A 21940-nucleotide genomic window follows, 5' to 3' on the forward strand; every position below is an offset into this window, starting at 1 on the left:
GCAGTTCGTGTTGACGAAGTCAATTGTAGCGGTGCAGCTTGCATTCCGCAGGTAGTATGGTGATCAACAATGCCGTGGACGAATTCCTAACAGGAAAGCAATCAATGAATGGTGGAAACAATGGCGTGAAGGGAAGAGTTCAAAATAAACCACATGGGAGAAAAAGAACAGTCCGAACACCAGAGAACATGAGTCATGCGTAGCTTTCAAGACCGTCTTGCACAATGTGTTGCCTGCCAGGGACTTCATTTGAAAGATGTTATTTTCAAAAAATAATTGTGTGCACATTGTTCATGTATACATTTTCTGTAATCCAAAGGTGCGATGTTTGTTCTAGATATGAATAATGAGAGTAAATGTAATCAGCAAATCATCTGTCTTCATTATAAAATAGGTAGTCGAAAATGCTCCATCCTGTATTATAAAGTATGCTTAAGTGAATCTTTGCCAACAAATCTGCAGCGGTAATGAAATGACACATAACAAATGCTAGTAAATATATGTGCTTTCAAAGTCGCCTTTCCGCCTGAGGGATTTAGGGAAAACCTATGATATGGCATGCCACTTTCACTTGCACCAATTTAATTCAAACAACAAGGGAGTTTTCAGACTGAAGCGATAAGCGATATCGGGATTTCGCAGAGAAGCATTAGATCTAAAGCAAACCATTCACCAGTCACGCTTGCAAAAATAACAGGCCGGGGCAACACAATGCACGGTATTGATAAAACGGCCCATTCCGAGCGACACCTGCAATTTGTCGTGTCTCTTTAATTCGGAAGGTGTTGTTTATTTTTTAATGTTGGTTTCCAAGAGACACGTATCGCTGCAGTCTGAAAGCTTCCTTTCGAACCAATTCACCACGAGAATATGCAAGTGTCGCTTGGACTGGACTGTTGTTTTCTGAGTACCGTGCATCGTGTCACCTCGGTCTGTTGTACTCGTATGCAAGGTGAATTGCTTCCTTTAGAGTAAAGGGGCTCCGGCTCTTGCTTGTCGCTTCGGTGTGTAATCTCCGTGTCACTTAAAAGTGAATTCTCAGTGATCAATGAATTTTTCGAAGCAACATGACAAGCTCCACGTGTCGCTCAGATTTCCAATGGCGTGTATTGTCCCGCCTGAGACTTGGTTTCCCATGAGCGGTAAATGCTTATTTACAGCGTGTAACAAAAGTCCGGGAACACTTTAAAGAAATTATTGTAGCCAAACGAGTAGCATTACAAAGTAACAAAGTACACCATTTCAAAGAGTAAAGTTGTAAGTTTTTTCCAACAACTCTCACTTTACAAACACTCTATGTGGGAAAAATGTGTGACCCGACAAATGTCGACGCGATAATCAAACTCTTGCCACACACGGCCCAACATATCTTCCGAGACTGTGGCTGTTACTTGTTCAATTCTCCTTTTGAGTTCCACAACATCACGTGGAAGAGGAGGGACATATACATGGTCCTTTACATAACCTCATTAAAAAAAAAACACTCTTTTTTTCGTCAAATTCTAGCACGCACAAAGCCTTCTCAGCTCCAGAAAGCGCCATCTTCATTATGACACCACCTAGCGACGATATATGGAACTACACGTAACACCTGCAATGAGAAAAAAATCTTACAACTTTACCCTTTGAAATGATGTACTTTGTTATTTTGTAATGCTACTCGTTTGGCTACAATAATTTCTTTAAAGTGTTCCCGGACTTTTGTTACACGCTGTATAAACTAAATGGGCCTGTGTCGCTTGTCACTTCGGTACGAACCACTGCTGTCACGTGTCGCTTCGGTTTGAAACCTCACTAAGGAGCGTGCTTTTCACCACAACACAATACACAGATAAACGTGTTTGTAACAAAATGCAAGTCGCACAAATCCTATCCGGTACCAATCCTTTCTTCGTTCTGCTTGTATCAACAGGTTTCGTCTCTCTACGTCCTAAAGGAAACCTACGAAGTGATACTTGACTCAATAAATTTGTTCCCGATCGAACTGTACAACCATATGCTACACAGCTGACACCCTATTTCCTTGTAAAAGAATCTCCACTTTGCCCTTTCATATTAACGTCCATAGCATCGTAAGCGTAACCGGATGTTCGAGGGGGACCAGACGAGTACGCATGCTCCGCCTTTAACACCGTCTATAATTTTCGACATTGTGCAATCAAACACAGCCCCTTTAATTTTATCATATGGCTTAGAGAGAACGTCGTCAGAAATTTTTGTAGGGGGTAAAGGCCAGTAATAAAAGTAGAATAGTAGAAATAATAATAATTACAACTGTTATAAATGTTATACAAAAAAGAATTACTGAACTAATGAAATAACAAAGTTTATTCGAAATTTATTATTATTATTATTTATTTATTAATGCTATTCGAGTACATATCCAGCATAACAGTTACAATACTGAAATGCATAGTCATTGTATTTTATTATTTACTTTTGCAAGTGTCGTTCAAAAAATATTTTATTTTACTAATAAAGTTTACATTAATTACATTAAATTTAAAAATATATTTTTTGGAATTCTGGATGATTATAAACAATTTCAATTTTTAAATATAGTCAACACATGTGCGATAGAATATTATGATTTTCGAAACACGTAAAACATTTTCATTTGAATTAATCAGGTGATGTAGTGTCGACTATAGAGCCTATTCCTCGTGTTTGTGCCCAGTCTTTTCGCTTTACTGCCTGAATTCACTGATTTTTCCATATCGGATCTGCCTGAAAACTAAGCCAAGCGTCAAGTCAACTTTGCAGCAGGTTTTCGCATATGTAGATCCAAACGTGCGCGCAGAATATAGTACTGAGACGGGTTCTATTCAGACACAACTGCATACTAGCAAGAAAAGAGATATGTAATTTGTAATATACAGACAAAATAATACATCCATTCGCAGATATAGACTTGATCGGTTGCAATCACTGTGCAGGCGAACTAGGATCCGCAGATTCGCCAACTGGCGAAATACCATTCGGTATTTCCCGACTGTTCGGGATCCCGAAAATTCTGGAAGTAATTTCCCCAAGTCGGGATCGGGACTGGAAATTTTTTTCCGATCCCGGCTCCGACGTTTCATGATCCCGCAAACCCCTACAAAAGTTTACTGTACTTACAATGCATCAAACATTTAGAATTAACCAATTTTAAATATGACCATTTGGAATTTCCCAGGAAGTAATTTCCGAAGTCGGGTTCCTGTGTCGAATTTTACTAGGGGTGTACGGGATACCGAAAAGTAGGGACGGGTGATGTAGTGTCGACCATAGAGCCTATTCCTCGTGTTTGTGCCCAGTCTTTTCGCTTTACTGCCTGAATTCACTGATTTTTCCATATCGGATCTGCCTGAAAACTAAGCCAAGCGTCAAGTCAACTTTGCAGCAGGTTTTCGCATATGTAGATCCAAACGTGCGCGCAGAATATAGTACTGAGACGGGTTCTATTCAGACACAACTGCATACTAGCAAGAAAAGAGATATGTAATTTGTAATATACAGACAAAATAATACATCCATTCGCAGATATAGACTTGATCGGTTGCAATCACTGTGCAGGCGAACTAGGATCCGCAGATTCGCCAACTGGCGAAATACCATTCGGTATTTCCCGACTGTTCGGGATCCCGAAAATTCTGGAAGTAATTTCCCCAAGTCGGGATCGGGACTGGAAATTTTTTTCCGATCCCGGCTCCGACGTTTCATGATCCCGCAAACCCCTACAAAAGTTTACTGTACTTACAATGCATCAAACATTTAGAATTAACCAATTTTAAATATGACCATTTGGAATTTCCCAGGAAGTAATTTCCGAAGTCGGGTTCCTGTGTCGAATTTTACTAGGGGTGTACGGGATACCGAAAAGTAGGGACGGGTGAAAAAAATACCCGTCCCGATCCCAACTTCGGGAAATTACTTCCCGACTTTTCGGTATCCCGAGTAGTCGGGAAATACGGAATGGTCATTTTATAAAGCCGTTAATTCTCGACGTTTTCTGCATTACAAGTGTCTGGAACATACGTAAATTGTTAATTTTTATCGCAGAAATGCAAAAATAATCACTTTACGTGAAAATGATATGTAGAATTCGAGATTTTCTGATCTTCGGGAAATTTCGAACATTTAATGTCGGGAAATTGCGAATTTTTCCAGTCCCGAATGCCGGGATTTAAAAAATTTCCCGCTCACCCCTACAGCTAAAGGGATATCGAAAAGACACTTCGAGATAGAGTGGAAACAGCATGCATATTTACCAGAGTTGCCGCATTATGACTTATGAGTAAAGTAAATCTATGTGGCAACACTGTATCGGTATTTGGAATGTCGTGCTCCGTCGCAAAGCGGCACAATGGCTGAAATGTTGTGGAATTTTCTTACAATGTTTGTGTTTGGTGGCGAAAGTTTCTACATGTTTTTCAGTTTGAAGTAAAGCTATTGAGAGTATCCAAAAGTAATTGCATCTTTGTACTGTGAAAGCTGATGGTGCGAGAACACCGAATTTCTGTACTTTATTGGATAATGTAGGGTGAGTGAGTGTTACTTACATTTGTATACTTATACTTATTTTGACAACTTTATTTAGCCTCAGTTCAATATATTTTTTTATTTTTACTGGAGCTCATAATTTTGATATTTCTGTCATTTGTAAAATACATTAATGGCGACTTAATTTCTCTTAGTGCTAAGTGTATGCATTTAATTTTTGTTTCACCGATATATTTATACCATGATAGTTTTAAGAATGTTCGACATTCAACACCGATATTAGGTGTTCGATGGGAAGTATTGGTGATAAGTGAAGTAAGTTTAAAGTCAAAATTATAAGAGGCACATGATTTATTTAATTGAAAAACTAACATTTCGAAAATATTTTGAAGAAACCGGTATGCTAGGGGGATGGGCTGGAAGTTGTGAATGCATGCACGTCGGTGAATGAGTAGCTACTATACAGTATAGTACTAGTAGGGCCAATACACGTGAAATCACCCAATCGAAAGAGACAAAGTTCGGCCCAAGTTTCTTTTGTTTTATTGCGATTTCATCATGCTGTGAAAGCAATTTTAACATGGTTAGATTTCGATTTGCTTCCGTTAACACATACTGCAGAGTTTTAGCGATTACTTAAGATTTTGTTCATTGTATGCTTTTGTAGTTAGGTTAGGCCGGCCAGGTTTGGTTATGTTAGCATTAAAGTAAAGTGCCTAATTGCATGCTACTAAGGTTTCGATTTACATTTACATTAATTCCCACTAGTCTTCGATACTTACAGTCACTTGTCAAAGGAAATTACATTGTCCATGTGAAGCACGCATGCTTGCGTAAGGTGATATTTAAGTTGATCTTTTTTCTACGCAAGTAACTTTTTTTGTAATCCAAACAATGCTCATTTACTTTGAGGATGGTTCAAAAAACGTTGCCGGTGAATCGACAAACTCACCATAGAGACAAAATATGCCATATCTCGGAAACTATGTGGAGTACTGTGATGATTTAGCGGTAACGATTAGATAAACCGGAAACACATTTTATGAAATTTACAGGAGAAAAGACGAGAAAGTACATGGATCAATTTTCGCTTAAAAACCTTTTGTGAATAGTTTGTGCGGCATTTATCGGTTCATAAGTTTGGAAACACTGCACATCAGCTGACGATAGACAACGTGAGTCAAGATTTGCCCGCCGAATTAGCAACGACCAATAAATAATTATAATGTTAAAAATAACGCTTTTTTCATAGAAAAAAAGTGATCCAAAGTTGAAAAATGTTCCGCTATGCATATGAGGTAAGCAGAAATGATTTTTATTTGAAAATAAACAAGTTAGATGTGGCTCTGGCATATCTAACTGGTACTTAGCTTTGGTTGGAGAGAAAACTGATGGTCCTAACAGGAAATAACAGTGTTATCACTCTTACCTGCTCAGAAATCTTTTAAAAAAGTAATTAGATGTGATGAAAAAGACCCTCCACTTCAGGTAATTGTTTGATAGGGAAACCTACGTTTTACCAATATGAAAATTATTTCACAGCATAATGTTATAATATCAGAAAGGTATGCATCATACAAAATCACAGGTTTCAGTGTTCAATGTATGAACCATTGCTTCCACTGGTACAGTTATATTTTTGAGAAATGGTCCTAAAACACTGACAAATTACCACTAATACGAGTCCACTTGATATTGTTAGAAATGTTGAAGACATGGGATAAGCATTACTATGATGAAGAAGTTTTCTCAGGATTTCCGGATAGACTTCCAGAAATCACCTGGCTGATATCCTGGGAAATGTTCTTCATCATTCGCTGCCAGGAAAGCTTCAAGAATTACTCCATTACTATGATGTTTGTCTACTTTTAGCTCACAGAAATTGTATGAAGATCAGAGTTTTTGTCCAGGATGCATGTGGATCAGTCTATTCCGAATGGTGGAGCACTGATTGCTTAAACATTTTTTAAAATTTTCATATTTTTACTGTTCTAACTCGTATATAATGGGGTAGTTCAAAGCAGGCTTTATTTATCTAAAACTTGACTTTGTTTAAAAATAGTGGCCATTTTTTGTTTTACGACTTCTGGTATTTTTGACCTTTGCAGTAAGTTAATTACGATAACTCATCCAGTGTTGCAACCTTGTTTACCGAAGAATACCTACTTTCGTGCCTGGATTTTTTCACGAAAAAAGTTCAATGTTTGACATAAAGAGTAATTATTAAACCATTGACGTTAGCCCCACGAACCATCACGGGGACAAGGTATGCCTATGATGTTTGGTTCGGCCTGTTATTTTAGGTTCCATTAGCGCTCATTTCATTCAATGTAGCATATACGGACAACATCGTATACAGCATTACACTTCTTTATTCACGATTCCGTGTTGAATTAAAAATTCAACGGCATCATCTTCACCTGGCAACAACTTCATGGCGCATCAACACGTCATCTTCCAGCGATTAACACGGCGTGGTTTGAAACACTAACTACGAGGTTTACGTCATCTAACACACGGGTCATTCCTTGTCAAATCAACCAATTTTTTAAAAATAGAAAAATTTCATTTTTAGTACATGCGTTTGTACATGTTTCTAGATATCAAAACTAATGTTAAAAAAATATTGTCTTTAGTTCTTCTGGGGCAGCCGTATTTCCAACATGGCGCTTGGCTTTTTTTGCTTATGTAGCAGTATATAGAAACCTTAATTTCTCAAAAACCATTAAAGCTAGAGACCTGAAACAAAATTCATTTTGTAGCTAATGAAGTATACTTCCTATGATATTCAGGTATGTTTTGCTTGAAATTGCACCGTAAGTACGAAAAGTATGGTGGAAAATGGGGTAACGATAGTTAAAAAATTGTATTTTTAAGCCCGATTTTTTTTAATGAAGGGGTTTAGTCTAAGCCTTGATTTTTTTTTCATGCATAGACGTACCTGCAGGGTGTCCGTAAATAAAATATCAGTGCCTAGAAATTCACCCCTTTTTTACAGCATGGGCTGAAACATGGCCATTCATTGAATTTTGACAGTTTTTGGGCTTAAATATCTCAGATGGGTCCCCTTTAAAAATTCTGAAATTTGGCACATAGGAAGCCCTTCATGAACCTAACTCACAGTAAAAATCTCAACTTTTAGATTCAACTCATTTTGGTCAATATCAGGTAACTTACGACACCTAATTTCTGACGTTGCAAAGTAAGGTTAAACTACATTCCATACTTAGAATAATGAAGTCTTTTCTTTTTCATTTTTAAATTTGGGTAACATAAAGCCTCAGAAAATATAGTAACATAAGGTTTTAATACTTGACTTACCATAAATTGAAATTACAAGGTATGACAATTGAAAATCTGCGAAATTTCATTGCAAAAGGTTTGATTTATTAGGTACCCAGGACCAGTTGGTATTGTCAGCTCCAAAACCGAGCTTCCCCCATATTTTTATCAATGTAGCAGTACATGCAGCTTAAGATAGGCAGTGGCATGCCCAGGAATTTCAAAAGGGAGGGGGTTACATATACTGTTTTAGTATACAGCCCTGTTTTTGCCACATTATCCTGACTTTGACGTAATTGTTTATGGAATACTAGGCCAAAGGTATTGTGTTATGACCTCCACCAACCCCTCTTTGGGCACTCCATGGTAAGTAGGCTATTTTGGAGTGTCAAAGCTGGTAGAATATATTATCTTTTGTTTCCTTTATTTTCCACTTTTTTTTCTTCCAAGAAAAGACATTCGTTGAAATAGATGTGAGTCATGCACAGCAGAAGATTCAGAGACATGTTTTGATAGGATGTGAGACAAGTCTGGAATTGTTCTGTGCATGTACAATATCTGCTGTCATTCTTCCTTTGCCTAATGGGCCGAGAGTAGTGCCTTGTGTGTTCGTTATCTGTGACAGGAAATGGAGTGTTCTGTAATATTTTTAACTGGAGAGGACTGTCATAAATACCCTTTTGGTAAGGTTCCCAAAGACCTAACTAATCTTAACAAAGTCAGTGAAAATGATAACACTTCTTAGGTCAAGACTACAGGTGTATGGCTTAGAGACAATATGCAAATACCATTAAATATAGCTTTTTATATGGTAAAGTATGTTGTGATTTTCAGAAGTATCACTTAAAGAAAAGGTTAAGTAAGGTAAGGCAGAAAAAAGTGTCAGCCTTATACCAGTTAATCAATATGCCTGATATGTTGGAGTAAAAGTTTCATATGTGGAGAAAGTGACTCACTTAAATGCCAGAATTGAAATCATGTCTTTGTTCCAAACCAAAGAAAACTAAATGAAATTCATGAAGTCTGTTCTGTTTTTTATGCATATCCTGTTTCAAAACTGAGGAGGCTGATTGCAGAAAAACAATAAAGTGATTCTGCTCGAAAAACTATTCACATCCTACAAGGAGTGCAAAGGAAACTGGAAAGTTGCTTTTCACTAAGTATTAAAACTGAAGAAAAGAAAAGCAAGTGTGACAATCCTTTGCGTGCCCAGTACAATCATATAATTGAAATTATAAGAAGAAAAATGTAAATGAGCAAAAAACTAATGTTGAAAAGGTCAGAATCATCAGTTTGATTGATACGACTTGGTCAAGAAAAAATATGTGATGGACTGAATTTTTCTGATAATTTACTTAGGAACTTAGTGAAAGAACAAAGAATCCTGCCTGATTTAACAAAGGGAATGAATAGGAAACTGAAGCTTACAATACCAACTAGTCGTGGGTACTTAATAAATTAAACCTTTTGCAATGTAATTTCGCAGATTTTCAATTGTCATACCTTGTAATTTCAATTTATGGTAAGTCAAGTATTAAAACCTTATGTTACTATATTTTCTGAGGCTTTATTTAACCCAAATTTAAAAATGAAAAAGAAAAGACTTCATTATTCTAAGTATGGAATGTAGTTTAACCTTACTTTGCAACGTCAGAAATTAGGTGACATACGTTACCTCATATTGACCAAAACGAGTTGAATCTAAAAGTTGAGATTTTTACTGTGAGTTAGGTTCATGAAGGGCTTCCTATGTGCCAAATTTCAGAATTTTTAAAGGGGACCCATCTGAGATATTTAAGCCCGAAAACTGTCAAAATTCAATGAATGGCCATGTTTGAGCCCATGCTGTAAAAAACGGGTGCATTTCTAGGCACTGATATTTTATTTACAGACACCCCTTCATTAAAAAAATCGGGCTTAAAAATACAATTTTTTAACTAAACCCCATTTTCCACCATAATTTTCGTGCTTACGATGCAATTTCAAGCAAAACATACCTGAATATCATAGGAACTTTACTTCATTAGCTTCAAAATGAATTTTGTTTCAGGTCTCTAGCTTTAATGGTTTTTGAGAAATTAAGGTTTCTGTATACTGCTACATGAGCAAAAAAAGCCATGCGCCGTGTTTGAAAAATGGCTGCCCCAGAAGAACTAAAGACAATAATTTTTTTTGAACATTGGTTTTGATATCGTATGTACTAAAAATGAAATTTTTCTAAAATGGTCATGCAACCACAATTGGATGGTTTGGCATGGAATGACCCACACGGAACATTGTGCTCTCATGAAGAAAGCAAATGGCGGCAACAGCAACTGCGTGTCGGACATAGATTTTCGCAGAAAACCACATGCATTCGCATTAAAATGGATCAAAACTACATTCACGAACTTCCACAACGCTACAGAAAATGATTCGCGTTAGTACTTTCTCCTGTAAAAAGTAAGAAATCCGTCTCGCCTACATGAAAGTGTTACCAAATACTGCATACCCACAGATGATAGAAAACGCTAGTCAAGATTTGCCCGCCATATTGCGTGTAACAGAAGCGAAATAGCAACGAACAATAAATACTCGTAATGTGAAAAATTACAATTATTTCACTGAAGAAAGCAAAATCCCACCTGAAATAATGTTTCACAATGCATAATAGGTAAGTACGAATATAAAAAAAGACTAAATGGACGAGTGAAATGTGTTTTCCCTATAACAGATTGGTACCTGGAAAAGTAGCTATTAATGTTGAAAAGGAAACCTTTAATAATGTCTAATGCAAGCATGTGCGATAGACATGTGATTTTCCATTTATAAAAGTAACAGTAAGTATCTGAAAGTAGTAGGAATGAATGTGAATGTAATTTCAGGCCACACAAGCCTGCATTTGATTTGTCGCTTTGTTGTGAATTTTCCCTTAATGGTATAAATATGTTGTGATGGTTGCTTTACATATCTTACTGGTATCAAATCATTGTTTCTGATTTTCTTATCCTGTTCTTGAATTTTCAGCTCTACATTGTTGAGTTGATGAGTACACCAACCTGCTGCCATTTTCTGTGAGGAATACTGCCAACACTTGATGTCCAGTGCCCCAGGAAGGGGGAGAGGTAACAACATTAATATATTAACTAACTATATGCAATGGTTAAATAGGTGGTACCTATTTTTGTAAATAGTTCCACTTATTGTAAAGACTGAGTAGGATGGTAAATCGATGTTACATAATAATTTATTCTTCATGTACATATTCACTATTTCGTTATAAGAAAAATATAATTTTCTATTTGGAAATAGTTTTTGTAAAGATTGTCCTATTTCTGTGCAAAATCATGATTTCCACTGATGTTTTTCCTGCCAGGTAACATAAAAGCAAGAGTGAAGTTGCTGTTCTGGCTTCAAACTATTCTTTTATTTACTTTTAAGTAGTAAAGGGAGGTTCCTGACATTTTGTTTGTTCAGCATTTGTAATTTAACAGGTACATATTTTGATATTAGTAAAAAAAAAAAAAAAAGAATTCATATTCACATAAGTTATGTGAGGTTTGATTTGTTGATAGGTAAACACAACAGTCTTTCATGGTATACTTTCACCTTTAGCAGACCGAGCCTCAAATGCTGTATTCTCATTGAAACCAGTGGGTTTTCAAGCATGCGGTTTTCAAAATTGCCGCGAAGTAGAAAAAACTCATAGCTCGACAACTAATTGTTGTAGAGAGATGAAATTTGTTTTTTTTTTTCTTTCTTTAAAACAGTACTTTAAGTGAAGGTAAAATTTATAGATTGCGCCTCCTAATAATTAGTGTTAAAGGAAGAAGATGGAAGTTGATTTTCTTTTAAATTGCCATATGGCCACTGTGTACATTCGCTCAACCGTGCAAAATTTCATTGAAATCAGACTGAGTAGTACTTCTTGAGTAAAAAAATAATAACATTATATGAAATGCTTCGGACAATGTCGGGAGTGTTGCTTCTACCATCAGTCCACGGGTGCTGGACAGGATTGGCCCGGGTGGGCACAGCACAGTTTTCCCCACATTTTTTTTTTTTCCAGAAATTGGTGTAAATTATCGCCTCAAATGCTTGTGAGGTTCTACGGCTGTCAAATTTTTTTGGAAGACTTGAAAGAAGAGGCTTAGCAGAGCTTGTAATATTAAAAATAAAAAAATAATGGATGTAGAACAAGTCATAGTGGTTTTTTTTCAGGCTATTTTCCTCAAATCAAGCTAGAAATGGAATTTTAACAGAAACAAGTTTGCATTCATTGATGCAGCACTTTGGTTATCAGGGGAAATCATATTGGCACATCATAGTGTCAACTGTGATGATCAGTTGATACAATAATTTTTTGCATGATTAAGCATTACAGGGGAGAATTGAATACATGTTATTGAAATGTCGTTAATTGTGGCATAATTAAATGGAAACACACTTTAAATAATTTTTGTCATCATAATGGGTTGCTGGCCTATGCAATGTTATTGATGTCTGGTTAGGAGCTCGATACCCATGTAAGTAATGCACCTTCATGATCTACCAGAATTATTTTTTTTTGTATTTTTTCTTCCTTCTTTTCAGGGTGTAGAGTACTCAAGTAAATACAGTGCAAATGAATACTTTCATATTTTGATCATTTTTGACATTTTCAAACCTTTGAATAGACTATAGTTCTGACCTTTGTTCATGAAACTTACAAGAGGATTATGTCCTTGCACTATAATTTGACAGTAAAATTATCAAAATATGATGCATGATTTAGGAGGAGCATGGGTGGATGGGCAGAGAGCGATAAGTCATCTATTTAGTGGCCATGATAACTGTTGTAATTTAGAATCATTTATGTAAAATTATTTCTGCAGCTAGAAAACTTGTGAGCAAAATAGGACAATGTGTTTCGAGATGATGGATGAAAAACTGATTTTCCCAGTGTTGCAGACTCTATGCTAGCCCTAAATTTTCGGAGGAAAAGGAATTAAACTGAGTCATTGTAGAGATTTCATTGGTCCGCAATTTTGCAATAAAACTTTTAAAATAATATTTCATATCTTAGGAGAAGAATGCAGTAAAATCACAAACCGTGTATTTATGATAAAATTTTTGAGAATTTTTATAGTTGCAAGATAACATGAAGGATTGGTCACATTGTATTTGAGAAAAATTAGTCATCATGCTTAAAGATAGTAGATAATGCACATATTTGACTAGGTTATATTTTCGTAGCCTCAGCAATGTTATGGCATCACTTGAGCTTTAAGTTTTTAATAAAAACTAATATAGTGTGTGTTTTAGGAAGGGTGGTATAAGTTGCTAATTTTGGGACCATGGTAACTGCGGCAAATTTAGATGTTTTTAGCTAAAATTTATCACAACTAGATACACCTCGGGAATGATTTTGTTTTGCATTTGCATTTGTTCAAATCATTTCAAGATTGTAGATGAAAACTGGATTTTTCACATGCTGCGGTAGATTCCAAATTCTGCTGACACTTTCAAATGCCTAAACTACATTTTTGAGAAACAGTTTCAAGAATTTTAGGGCATCACTTAAGCTATAGTTTGACAATAAATGTTTTGAAATATAGTTGCATGTTTGGGGAGCGTTGAGGACCTAATTTGGGGTCGGTCATTAATGTTTTGACCATGGGAACTGCCATTTTCACAACAGCCAGATATTTTAGAGGATATATAAGGTATTCCTTTTGGACAAAATCAGACAGACAATTAAATATGGCAAATTTATAATTTGTGTTCATCATAACAACTACTCAAAATTGTGTTATGTTCACAAACGATGATGCATTGAAATATATTTTTGACTGGGGTATTTCCGTACCAGGGTTCCCTATCTCATTTTGTTGCGTTTGTTCCCTTCCATCATCCCTGCAAGTCTGTAACACTGTCACAGAAACACCCTGCATATATACACACACATGTGCATTTCTCTTGTTTGATTGATTCATTTGGTGTATTTTACTTCCCTTTTCTGCCACATTTGGCTAATCACGAAGATGAGTATCAGTGATGATATGATGAAATTGATCAAGGGACATAACAAAGAATACCCATGCTTAGGCCGGTATTCGAATCCGGGGCCTCCCTCTGGCATCGTAGGCATTTCTCTTGTTAAAATAGAATATTATTAGTCCTCACCTATAATAAGGTTCCAGTATAGAGCACCGTTGTTGACTGCCAGAAAAAAAAAGCACTGGTTATAACTATTTTGTAACCCCCCCACCTGGTAGTATGAGTGTTGGAGACACCAAAGTATGTCTCTCCTCATGGAATGCAACCCTGAAAACTGATCACAAAGCAACAACATTAACTATTTCGCCCTCCTGGATTAGTAGGATCAAACTATTGGACAAATATTTTACAAGAGAATATGTTAACAGAAATATTAAATAGTTTTAGTTTTTGAGTTAGTCAACTATACCCTGACCCAGTTATCTCTGGAGCAAGTCTGCGCATAATATTAGAGAAGGGGAGGAAATTGAGTGAGCAGAATGAAGCAGTACACACTCCTGCAAAGGCTGTAGCTGTAGTTGCTTATCCCCCCCCCCTTTCCATGCAATCCAGTTTTCTCTCACATGCTCACTGGTGGGGCTGTTTCGCATCACTTCTCGTGCAGACTTAATTCTCGTTCGCCTGCTCCAGATATAGATGGGACAGGGTATAAAGCAATACAGATTGAATGTTAACAATACATTACTACCAGGGGAAAATGTATTTAATTTTTAAAATACATATTTTTAAAAATAACCTGAAATAAACAGTTTTGCCTGGAAATAAAACTGAAATTACTGCGTTCGGAAATTTTGCATAATTACAGAAAATATCGAACTTTGGGCTTTTGCCCCACTGGACCCTTAATTGTCGGATGTTGCTTTTTAATCATTCGTATGTTTAGAATTTAAATTTTTCCAATGGATCCAACAGTTTAGAAGTTTTATAAATCTTTCCTATAATAATATGGGGCATGGAAGAGAAAATGACTTTTTCAAACTTTGCTTGTCAATGAGAGTAACAATGTTGTGTAATTCAAGTATGTCATACCTTCATATGTATACAGGACTGAAGAATGTTAATTTTCAAAGATTGGCATGTTAATTGCTGACGTGTGCTGATGGTCGAACATAGTTCCAAAATCTACCCTCACATTAAAGGTTAGTGCATTTTTGGTTCTTCACACATGCTCTACATACAGTCCTAACAAACAGTTATTTTGTAACATGCAAAAAACATGGAAGCACTTCATTCATTTATAATTGCATAGATGGACAATAGAAAGCTATGGATGACCTCAGAAGGCAACCTGGTAACTACAAACTATGCAAATGGCAGGTTATTAAGACAATTACATGATCTGTTCATATGAACAAATGCAAATTCTGCTCCGCACCATAATTGTCATATATTTAACCCTACACTGGTCTCCAATTCTATATTAACTGATGATGAGAGGAATGTATGCGCTCGAAACGTTCAAAGCCAACATAGACTTAACCTGGCTGGTAACCCGAGAACACTCGTTAGAATCACGTTGCCAGGAAAGGTACAATTTCCAACCTGTGTGTTGTTCGTATGAACAGATCATATAATTGTGTTAATGACCTGCCAACTTTCTTCCACTTGTTTTATTTTCGCATCAAACTACAGTGGAACCTTGATTTTACGTTTCTCAGGAGACCAACCTGTAAAACTTAAAATGCAGGAAAATGTAAAATCGAGGAACATTTCTTAACATTTTGCTGTGTTGGGACCAAGAAGATTGTGCAAAAATGTAAAATCTGGGTTTCAGTGTGTTTTGGGAATTTTGTGGCAAGTTTTTATGTTATTTCATGTTAGAATGACATGGTAAAGGACAACAATATCATGAAACCTTGCTCTTCATCATCTGATTATGACATCCACTTCATCATTCAAACTTATCTTCATAATTAACCCAAAAAATAGAAATGCAACATAAAATATCAAAAGTGGAAATATAGGACCTTTTTGTAATGCGTGTGCATTGAAAATTGAGTCTTCAAAAGTGCAGCCAGTGCATTGTTTTGAGAATGCATGGATGTTATGTTGATACCCTCATGACTTTATGGTACGGGGATTGGCTTTACCCTTGTCTCATTTACTTTTTTATTCTTCTTTTTTGTGTAAAGATAGATAGAAGTAGTTGCTATCTACAAATATTTTGTTTAATAATTTTTTATTTTATCTTGAAACCATTTTTGTCCCCCGTTTCCATTCCTTTCATGGATGATCCTGCCACTAATGAAACAGATCATGTTATACCACTATTTGTTTGCAGGATGTATATCTTCCAAAGTTATTCATTCTCCTCCTGTTTGGCTTTTGTTTTCTATTTCTGATCTGATGTAAGACAATTTCCCAATTTCATAACAAGCATTCATTATATTTTCGTACAAATATAGAGTTGATAGTTGCAAAAATTTGCACTCACTTTGTCTCCTAGTTTATGCATCTTTTTTAACTTGACTTGAATCTGTGTTTAACTTTTTGGATATACAAATGTACAGCCTAAAATCTTATCTACTGTAGGTGTTCCAACAGGGTGGCCAGAAAGTCCCCTTACACTAAATTTGAATTATGTGTAGATGTACACAGTTTGCCTCCTATGGATACAAAATGTCCGTGTTGGATCCTCCATGTTTGTAGCATAGCCTTATGTGTCTCCATGTTCGATTGTTCATCCACAGCAGCATATCATGGGAAACTGCACCTTTCACATGCTCATTGTCGGAGTATCGGCATTTCTGAATCTCTTCTTTCACAAGATCCCAGAGTGCATTGTCAGGTGTTCTGACATCAGGGCTTCTTGCAGGTCAAGGCAATGGAGCCGGAGATTCTGCTGACCCACGTCCGATCCAGCAATTTAGGAACATTTCGTCCAGGCATCTGCGGATAATCAAAGCGAAATGCACTCATGTGTTGCTGTTTTGAAACCAAACTGTGTCAATGATTCCTTTTCCCATCACCACCACCACTCATTGGTTATTCTCAGATAACAGAGCCAGCAAGGTAAGAAGGACCAAGCAGGTATTCCGCTGTCATCTCTGCCCAAACCATAACATGAGGTGGATTGTGCTCAATTTCCTTAAAACATAATGATGTTCCTTCACAGAGAAAACGACAATCTGGTTGTGTGAGCTGCGATAAATCACACACTCCTCGTTCATGATTTCTCCATTGTTTTTCCGGTGATTCGACGTTATTGGACCTACACGCTCGTCGACAGTGAAAGCACTTGTCTGCCATCATGACACCTGGAATGTTCCCGGTTTTTTTATGCCACGGGAAGCATGGTAGTCAGTGGTGCCAGTCTCTCGTTGAAGAGGATCTTTTATATTCGTGGCAAACATATTTGTACAATCGGGTAAAGTAGAGTGTGACGGGACTTTCCGGCCACACTAGAATGTGCCATCAATCTTAAATAATACAAGGTATCGTGCCCAGTCTGCTATCCTCCTATTAACTTTATCCTTCTCTTCCTAAAGGTCCAGGACGACCTCCCAAAAATAGATCATCATGTACGTGGTGTGCAGAGAATAAGCAGTTGTTGAAGTATGTTCTACCCACTCAACACGGGAAGAAGGAATTTTGTTCGGAGACTTGTCTATCAGAATTTCGCAAAGCATACATGAAGGTAAGTGTAAGCTGTTTTATGATATTGTACCTGTGTAAAATTTATGCTAAGTAAAAAGACAAGAACATGAACCAACAAAGAACATGTTCTACATGAAGGATTACACCTGATTCCATTGAAAATCCAGCAATAATATTAGATTGGTAAATCCTTTAAGTAATTTTTAAATGTCTTTCTGTGAATATTTTGCCACCTGTCGTGTAACTTTGTTGGACGAAGGTACCAAACAGGTGGCAAAATTGATTGCAAATAAAAACTGTACAGAGAAAAAATTATTATCTTTAGATACAATGTAAATCACCGACATGTTCTTCATCCCTGCTGTCATCTTCCTCATTACTAGGGCTCGGAAGTTGATGACCTAAAAATTATTTTTATCTTCAAATGAAAGTGACTTTGTCATACGTTACAAGAGAGTAGGTGAATAATTTGATAAAACCCATTGTTTGGTGGTTTAAACTACCTATGTATTTTTGCTTCAAGGTTACATAAAATACACCACAAGGTTTTTCCATATGTCATTCACCTCCTTTCAGAGTGGGCCCTGCACGATACAGTAGCACAGCATCTGGAAATACAGTTGTGTTTTTATATTTTTTTTATGTTGTGACTAATTGTACTTAACCCTTTCGAGGCGGATGACAAAATATTCGTCATGCATGGAAATTCCCCAAGGACGGGCCTAATTTAAAGCAAAATGTAACATTTTGGAAAATGTTTTTTTAAAATAGTTGTAATAACACAATAAATGCTAATGAGGGCTCGTTTTATTCAGAATTTCCAAGGCTTTCATTCGGTAAGGTCAACATGTCGATGTGTACCCATTTTTGGAAGCAACAGACAGAGAACTACTTCTTCTTCTTCTTCTTTTTTTTTTTTTTTTCAAAGTTTGGCTAGCTCCCATCCGGTAGCACTCATCGATCTGGGCAAACCACCACTTGTCGCTGATTGCCCCAAGTTATGTAATGGCGAATACATAGTATCAAAACGATAATACAAATAGTATTTTTTTTAAAAAAAGAAGAAAACTCAAGGTCAAGGAGAAGTTTATCACAACTGACCAGAAACTCCATCAGAAATTTGCCCATCGATCTGGACAAACGCCCACTGATACCAGATTGTCCCAAGTTATATAAAGGCGAATACGTAGTATCAAAACGATAATACAAATAGTATATTTTAAAAAAAAGAAAGAACTCAAAATCAAGGAGAATTTTCATCACAACTGGCCGCAGTGACGTCATCAGATATGCACTCATCGATCAAGTCAAAAAAACTGCCACTATACGGTGATTGGCCCAAGTTATATAAAGGCGAATACATAGTATCAAAACGATAATACAAATAGTATATTTAAGAAATAGAAAAAGAAAGAACTCAAAATCAAGGAGAATTTTCATCACAACTGGTTGCAGTGAAATGCGCCCATCGATCAAGGCAATCCACCACTATACGGTGATTGCCCCAAGTTATATAAAGGCGAATGCGATAGAACAAATAGTAAATTTTATAAAAGAAAGAAAGAACTCAAAATCGAAACACTCACCAGATGCAGAAAAAACTTCAAATTTTCGTGACGATATGTCACTACTTCAAGAGTAGAGAGAGATGTATGTATGTGTGCGTGTAATTATTATTTACATTTTATACGTATGCATTTCTGACGTCGGGGTGATGAATAAATGAACCCACCAACGATGCATCTCAACTTCACAGTCTTTTTTTAGATAAGTGAAAATCGATCAGATGTTTCAAATATGAGAGAAATATTAAGTGCAGCTAAGAGTGAGGCAATCGTGGCGTCATCCTTCCCCAACCTCCTCTTAAGGGATACTATTCCAAAACTAACACTTAAATCATCCGTGAACACAAGAATAATTGGCGATTTATCAGCCCCGGACACAACGTCTAAAACTAACAGTAAAGCTGTAATGTGAAACCAATCTCATCTCTCTTTTGTCCTTTATCAAAAAGAATAAAAATTAGTAAACGAAATTTAAGGAGAGAATGAACTTACCAGTCTCTTGATTCTATATCAGGCGATCGATTTAAGGCGAAGAGGGACAATTACGCACTAGGCATGCATTTATTCCAATATCGTCGGAATGAGCAATGCTACTAAAAAGATCTCCGCCAGAAATGAAGAGTATGAATTTCTCCCCATGTGGTAAGTGGAAGCGGTTTCCTAAGTTGATTATTAAGCCTTATACGATTTTTGAAAAATATGATGAATTAGTATTTATCGAATCCCATGTATTCCTTATGGGACATCAACTTCAAGTTACGGCTCATCAAATGGGAGTTTCGACTTTTCCTACTACTATGACATAGTTCAACGTGTCCTTTTTCCGTCCATGTACTCTTCTACGTCATCGGATGTTTGATATTCCCGAGAGAACGAATAAAATAATGGTCCCATAAGCCTAGTGCATTTCTCCTTGCCTCCTACGGCCATCCTGGCAGTGTTGCCAAACCTGATGTACATAATAGAGCTAAATTTCACCATTAATATAGCTAAAGAGGACTTTCAAGGAGCTAGATTAACGAAGGCTGCATAAAGTGCCTACTAGGGTAATTTTAGTTGTCAGAGGGGTGGGGGTGCTGCTATTACCGTTAGCTTTAAAGTGATGGCAATTTATTCTTAGTTTTTCACTGTCTAGATTTGGCGGCATCACCCATCTCAATAATCCAATGAAGTTAATATAAAATCGAAAATAAAGGGTTCCCGGATAACAAAATTGTCATCTTCATCTTAGCCACAGCGCTATATATAAAAATACATGGGGAGGAAAGAAGAGGTGGGAGATGCAGCCTATAGCTATACAAATATCACATCACGTGCAAAATGTACACTCATGGCAAAAGTTTGGGCGGGAGCCAGTGGTGGCATCATAGTGGGGCAGAGGGCGGGTGCCACAGTTCACAGTCAAACGAGCGCACGAAAGAGCCAGATCTGGCTCCAAAAAAGCGAAGTTGGCAACAGTGATCAGCAGCTGCCCCAGCGAGAAAGACCTATGGGAAATTGTCCCTCCTCGCCTTAAGTACAGTGATATTCCGACGTGACTTGGCTTTTGATATAAATATACTATCGGTAAATGATTTCTAAAAAAGGTATTAAATGCTCAGTACTATCCCTTGGCGTGGAAGGAAATCCAATCCCATCTCTACGCTTTCCAGAAAGTAAGTGCCATCAACATGCCTGTTGAAACCCAGTTATGCAGGTCGGGACAACAAAAGTCTAAAGTTGGAAAGGAAAAGGGGTATTAGCACAGGTATTTGAATTTCCAGGAATATGCTACGTACTATGTCTGAGACACGTGCATCACTCACATGGCCGATTACTGTTTTGACTGCGGGGGATCTTAAAGAGAGAGATGTCTACAATACACCAGATGCCTCGTTGCCTGCAACGACCTCATTGCAATTATTGTTGCACGAGATGGCATCTGTGGGAACAAAACCTGGTAGACTTTGAAGGAACTCCTATGGAAATAATTTCACGTTACCCTTGATTTGCAAGATACTTGACCGCAAGTCTTATCTCCGTATGGATATTTGTGTCACATACTTGCTGTTCATGGAAACTTGAGTACAGGTTCATTTAACATATGCACAATATATATATTTTTTTCAAAACCAAAGGTAAGTTGGAAAAGCTGAACAAACCTTTGAAAGGGAACAAGTTTTGGTTTTGGCCACGCTTCTAGCGACTCAAAAGCAATGGTATCGGTGCAAGAATATCAACTGATACTTACCGATATCCATGGTATCGGTATCAGCTCAGCCCTAATTTTTTATTATGTCTTATATAAGAATAAAATACACTCATAGTGCATATCTTCATCATCTGACCATGATTCCCTTACTTTCTACTGTCTTCTGATTTTGTACTCAAATAACAGTCCAGGCCTAAAAATATTTTCTGTTACAAAAAACGAAAGCTCTGTTTGAGCATGGCAAATTTTCATTTCAGCAAATTTCCATTTAAGCTGTGAAAACTACTCTAAATACCTGAAATGCATTACATGTTTAGAGCATACTTGACAATAAATAATTTTGCCAGCAGTGCTACATAGTTACCTTCTACCAACCGGTGGAGCAATATGCTGTTACTTCTTCTTTTATTGTCACTTTTGCAGAACATGCACACACTCACAGATTTATCAAGATGTCACATTAACAGATAATCCTCAAATAATGGAACCCAGTGTTGTTGGCGGAATTTAAAAATGTATTGGTTGATCAAAGGGAGGGTTTTCTCTTTCTTCTCAACCAGAGAACCTGCAACACTATGAGACTAGTTTTGTAATGTCCTTGACCCAACTAGCTCATGACCAGACAGAAGTAGGTTATTTTTTTAATGTTGCCACAAAGAATGGGGAAAACAAAGCAGGCAAATTTGAAATGAACAATTACATGAAAAATACTCCCTATATATGCAAATTATATACACATTAAGCTAAAATATGCACTACCTCCCAAATATGCATTTATGTGCACTATAAAACTTTACCAGAG

General features: G+C 36.8%; 1 protein-coding gene across 1 annotated transcript in view; it reads left to right on the forward strand.

Moving 5' to 3' along the window:
- The first annotated feature begins 4295 nt into the window (after positions 1 to 4295).
- Scm (Polycomb protein Scm) overlaps positions 4296 to 21940 on the forward strand; it is an 89024-nt gene continuing 71379 nt past the window's right edge. The window contains exons 1-3 of the mRNA XM_083138267.1: positions 4296 to 4525; positions 10774 to 10871; positions 17274 to 17422. Of these exons, the coding sequence (XP_082994393.1) occupies positions 10844 to 10871; positions 17274 to 17422 (177 nt within the window). The 5' untranslated portion in view covers positions 4296 to 4525; positions 10774 to 10843. The remainder of the gene's footprint in view (positions 4526 to 10773; positions 10872 to 17273; positions 17423 to 21940) is intronic.

This window comes from Lepisma saccharinum, chromosome 16, assembly GCF_977018435.1.
Source record: "Lepisma saccharinum chromosome 16, izLepSacc3.1, whole genome shotgun sequence".
In the NCBI taxonomy this organism is placed as follows: Eukaryota; Metazoa; Arthropoda; class Insecta; order Zygentoma; family Lepismatidae; genus Lepisma; species Lepisma saccharinum.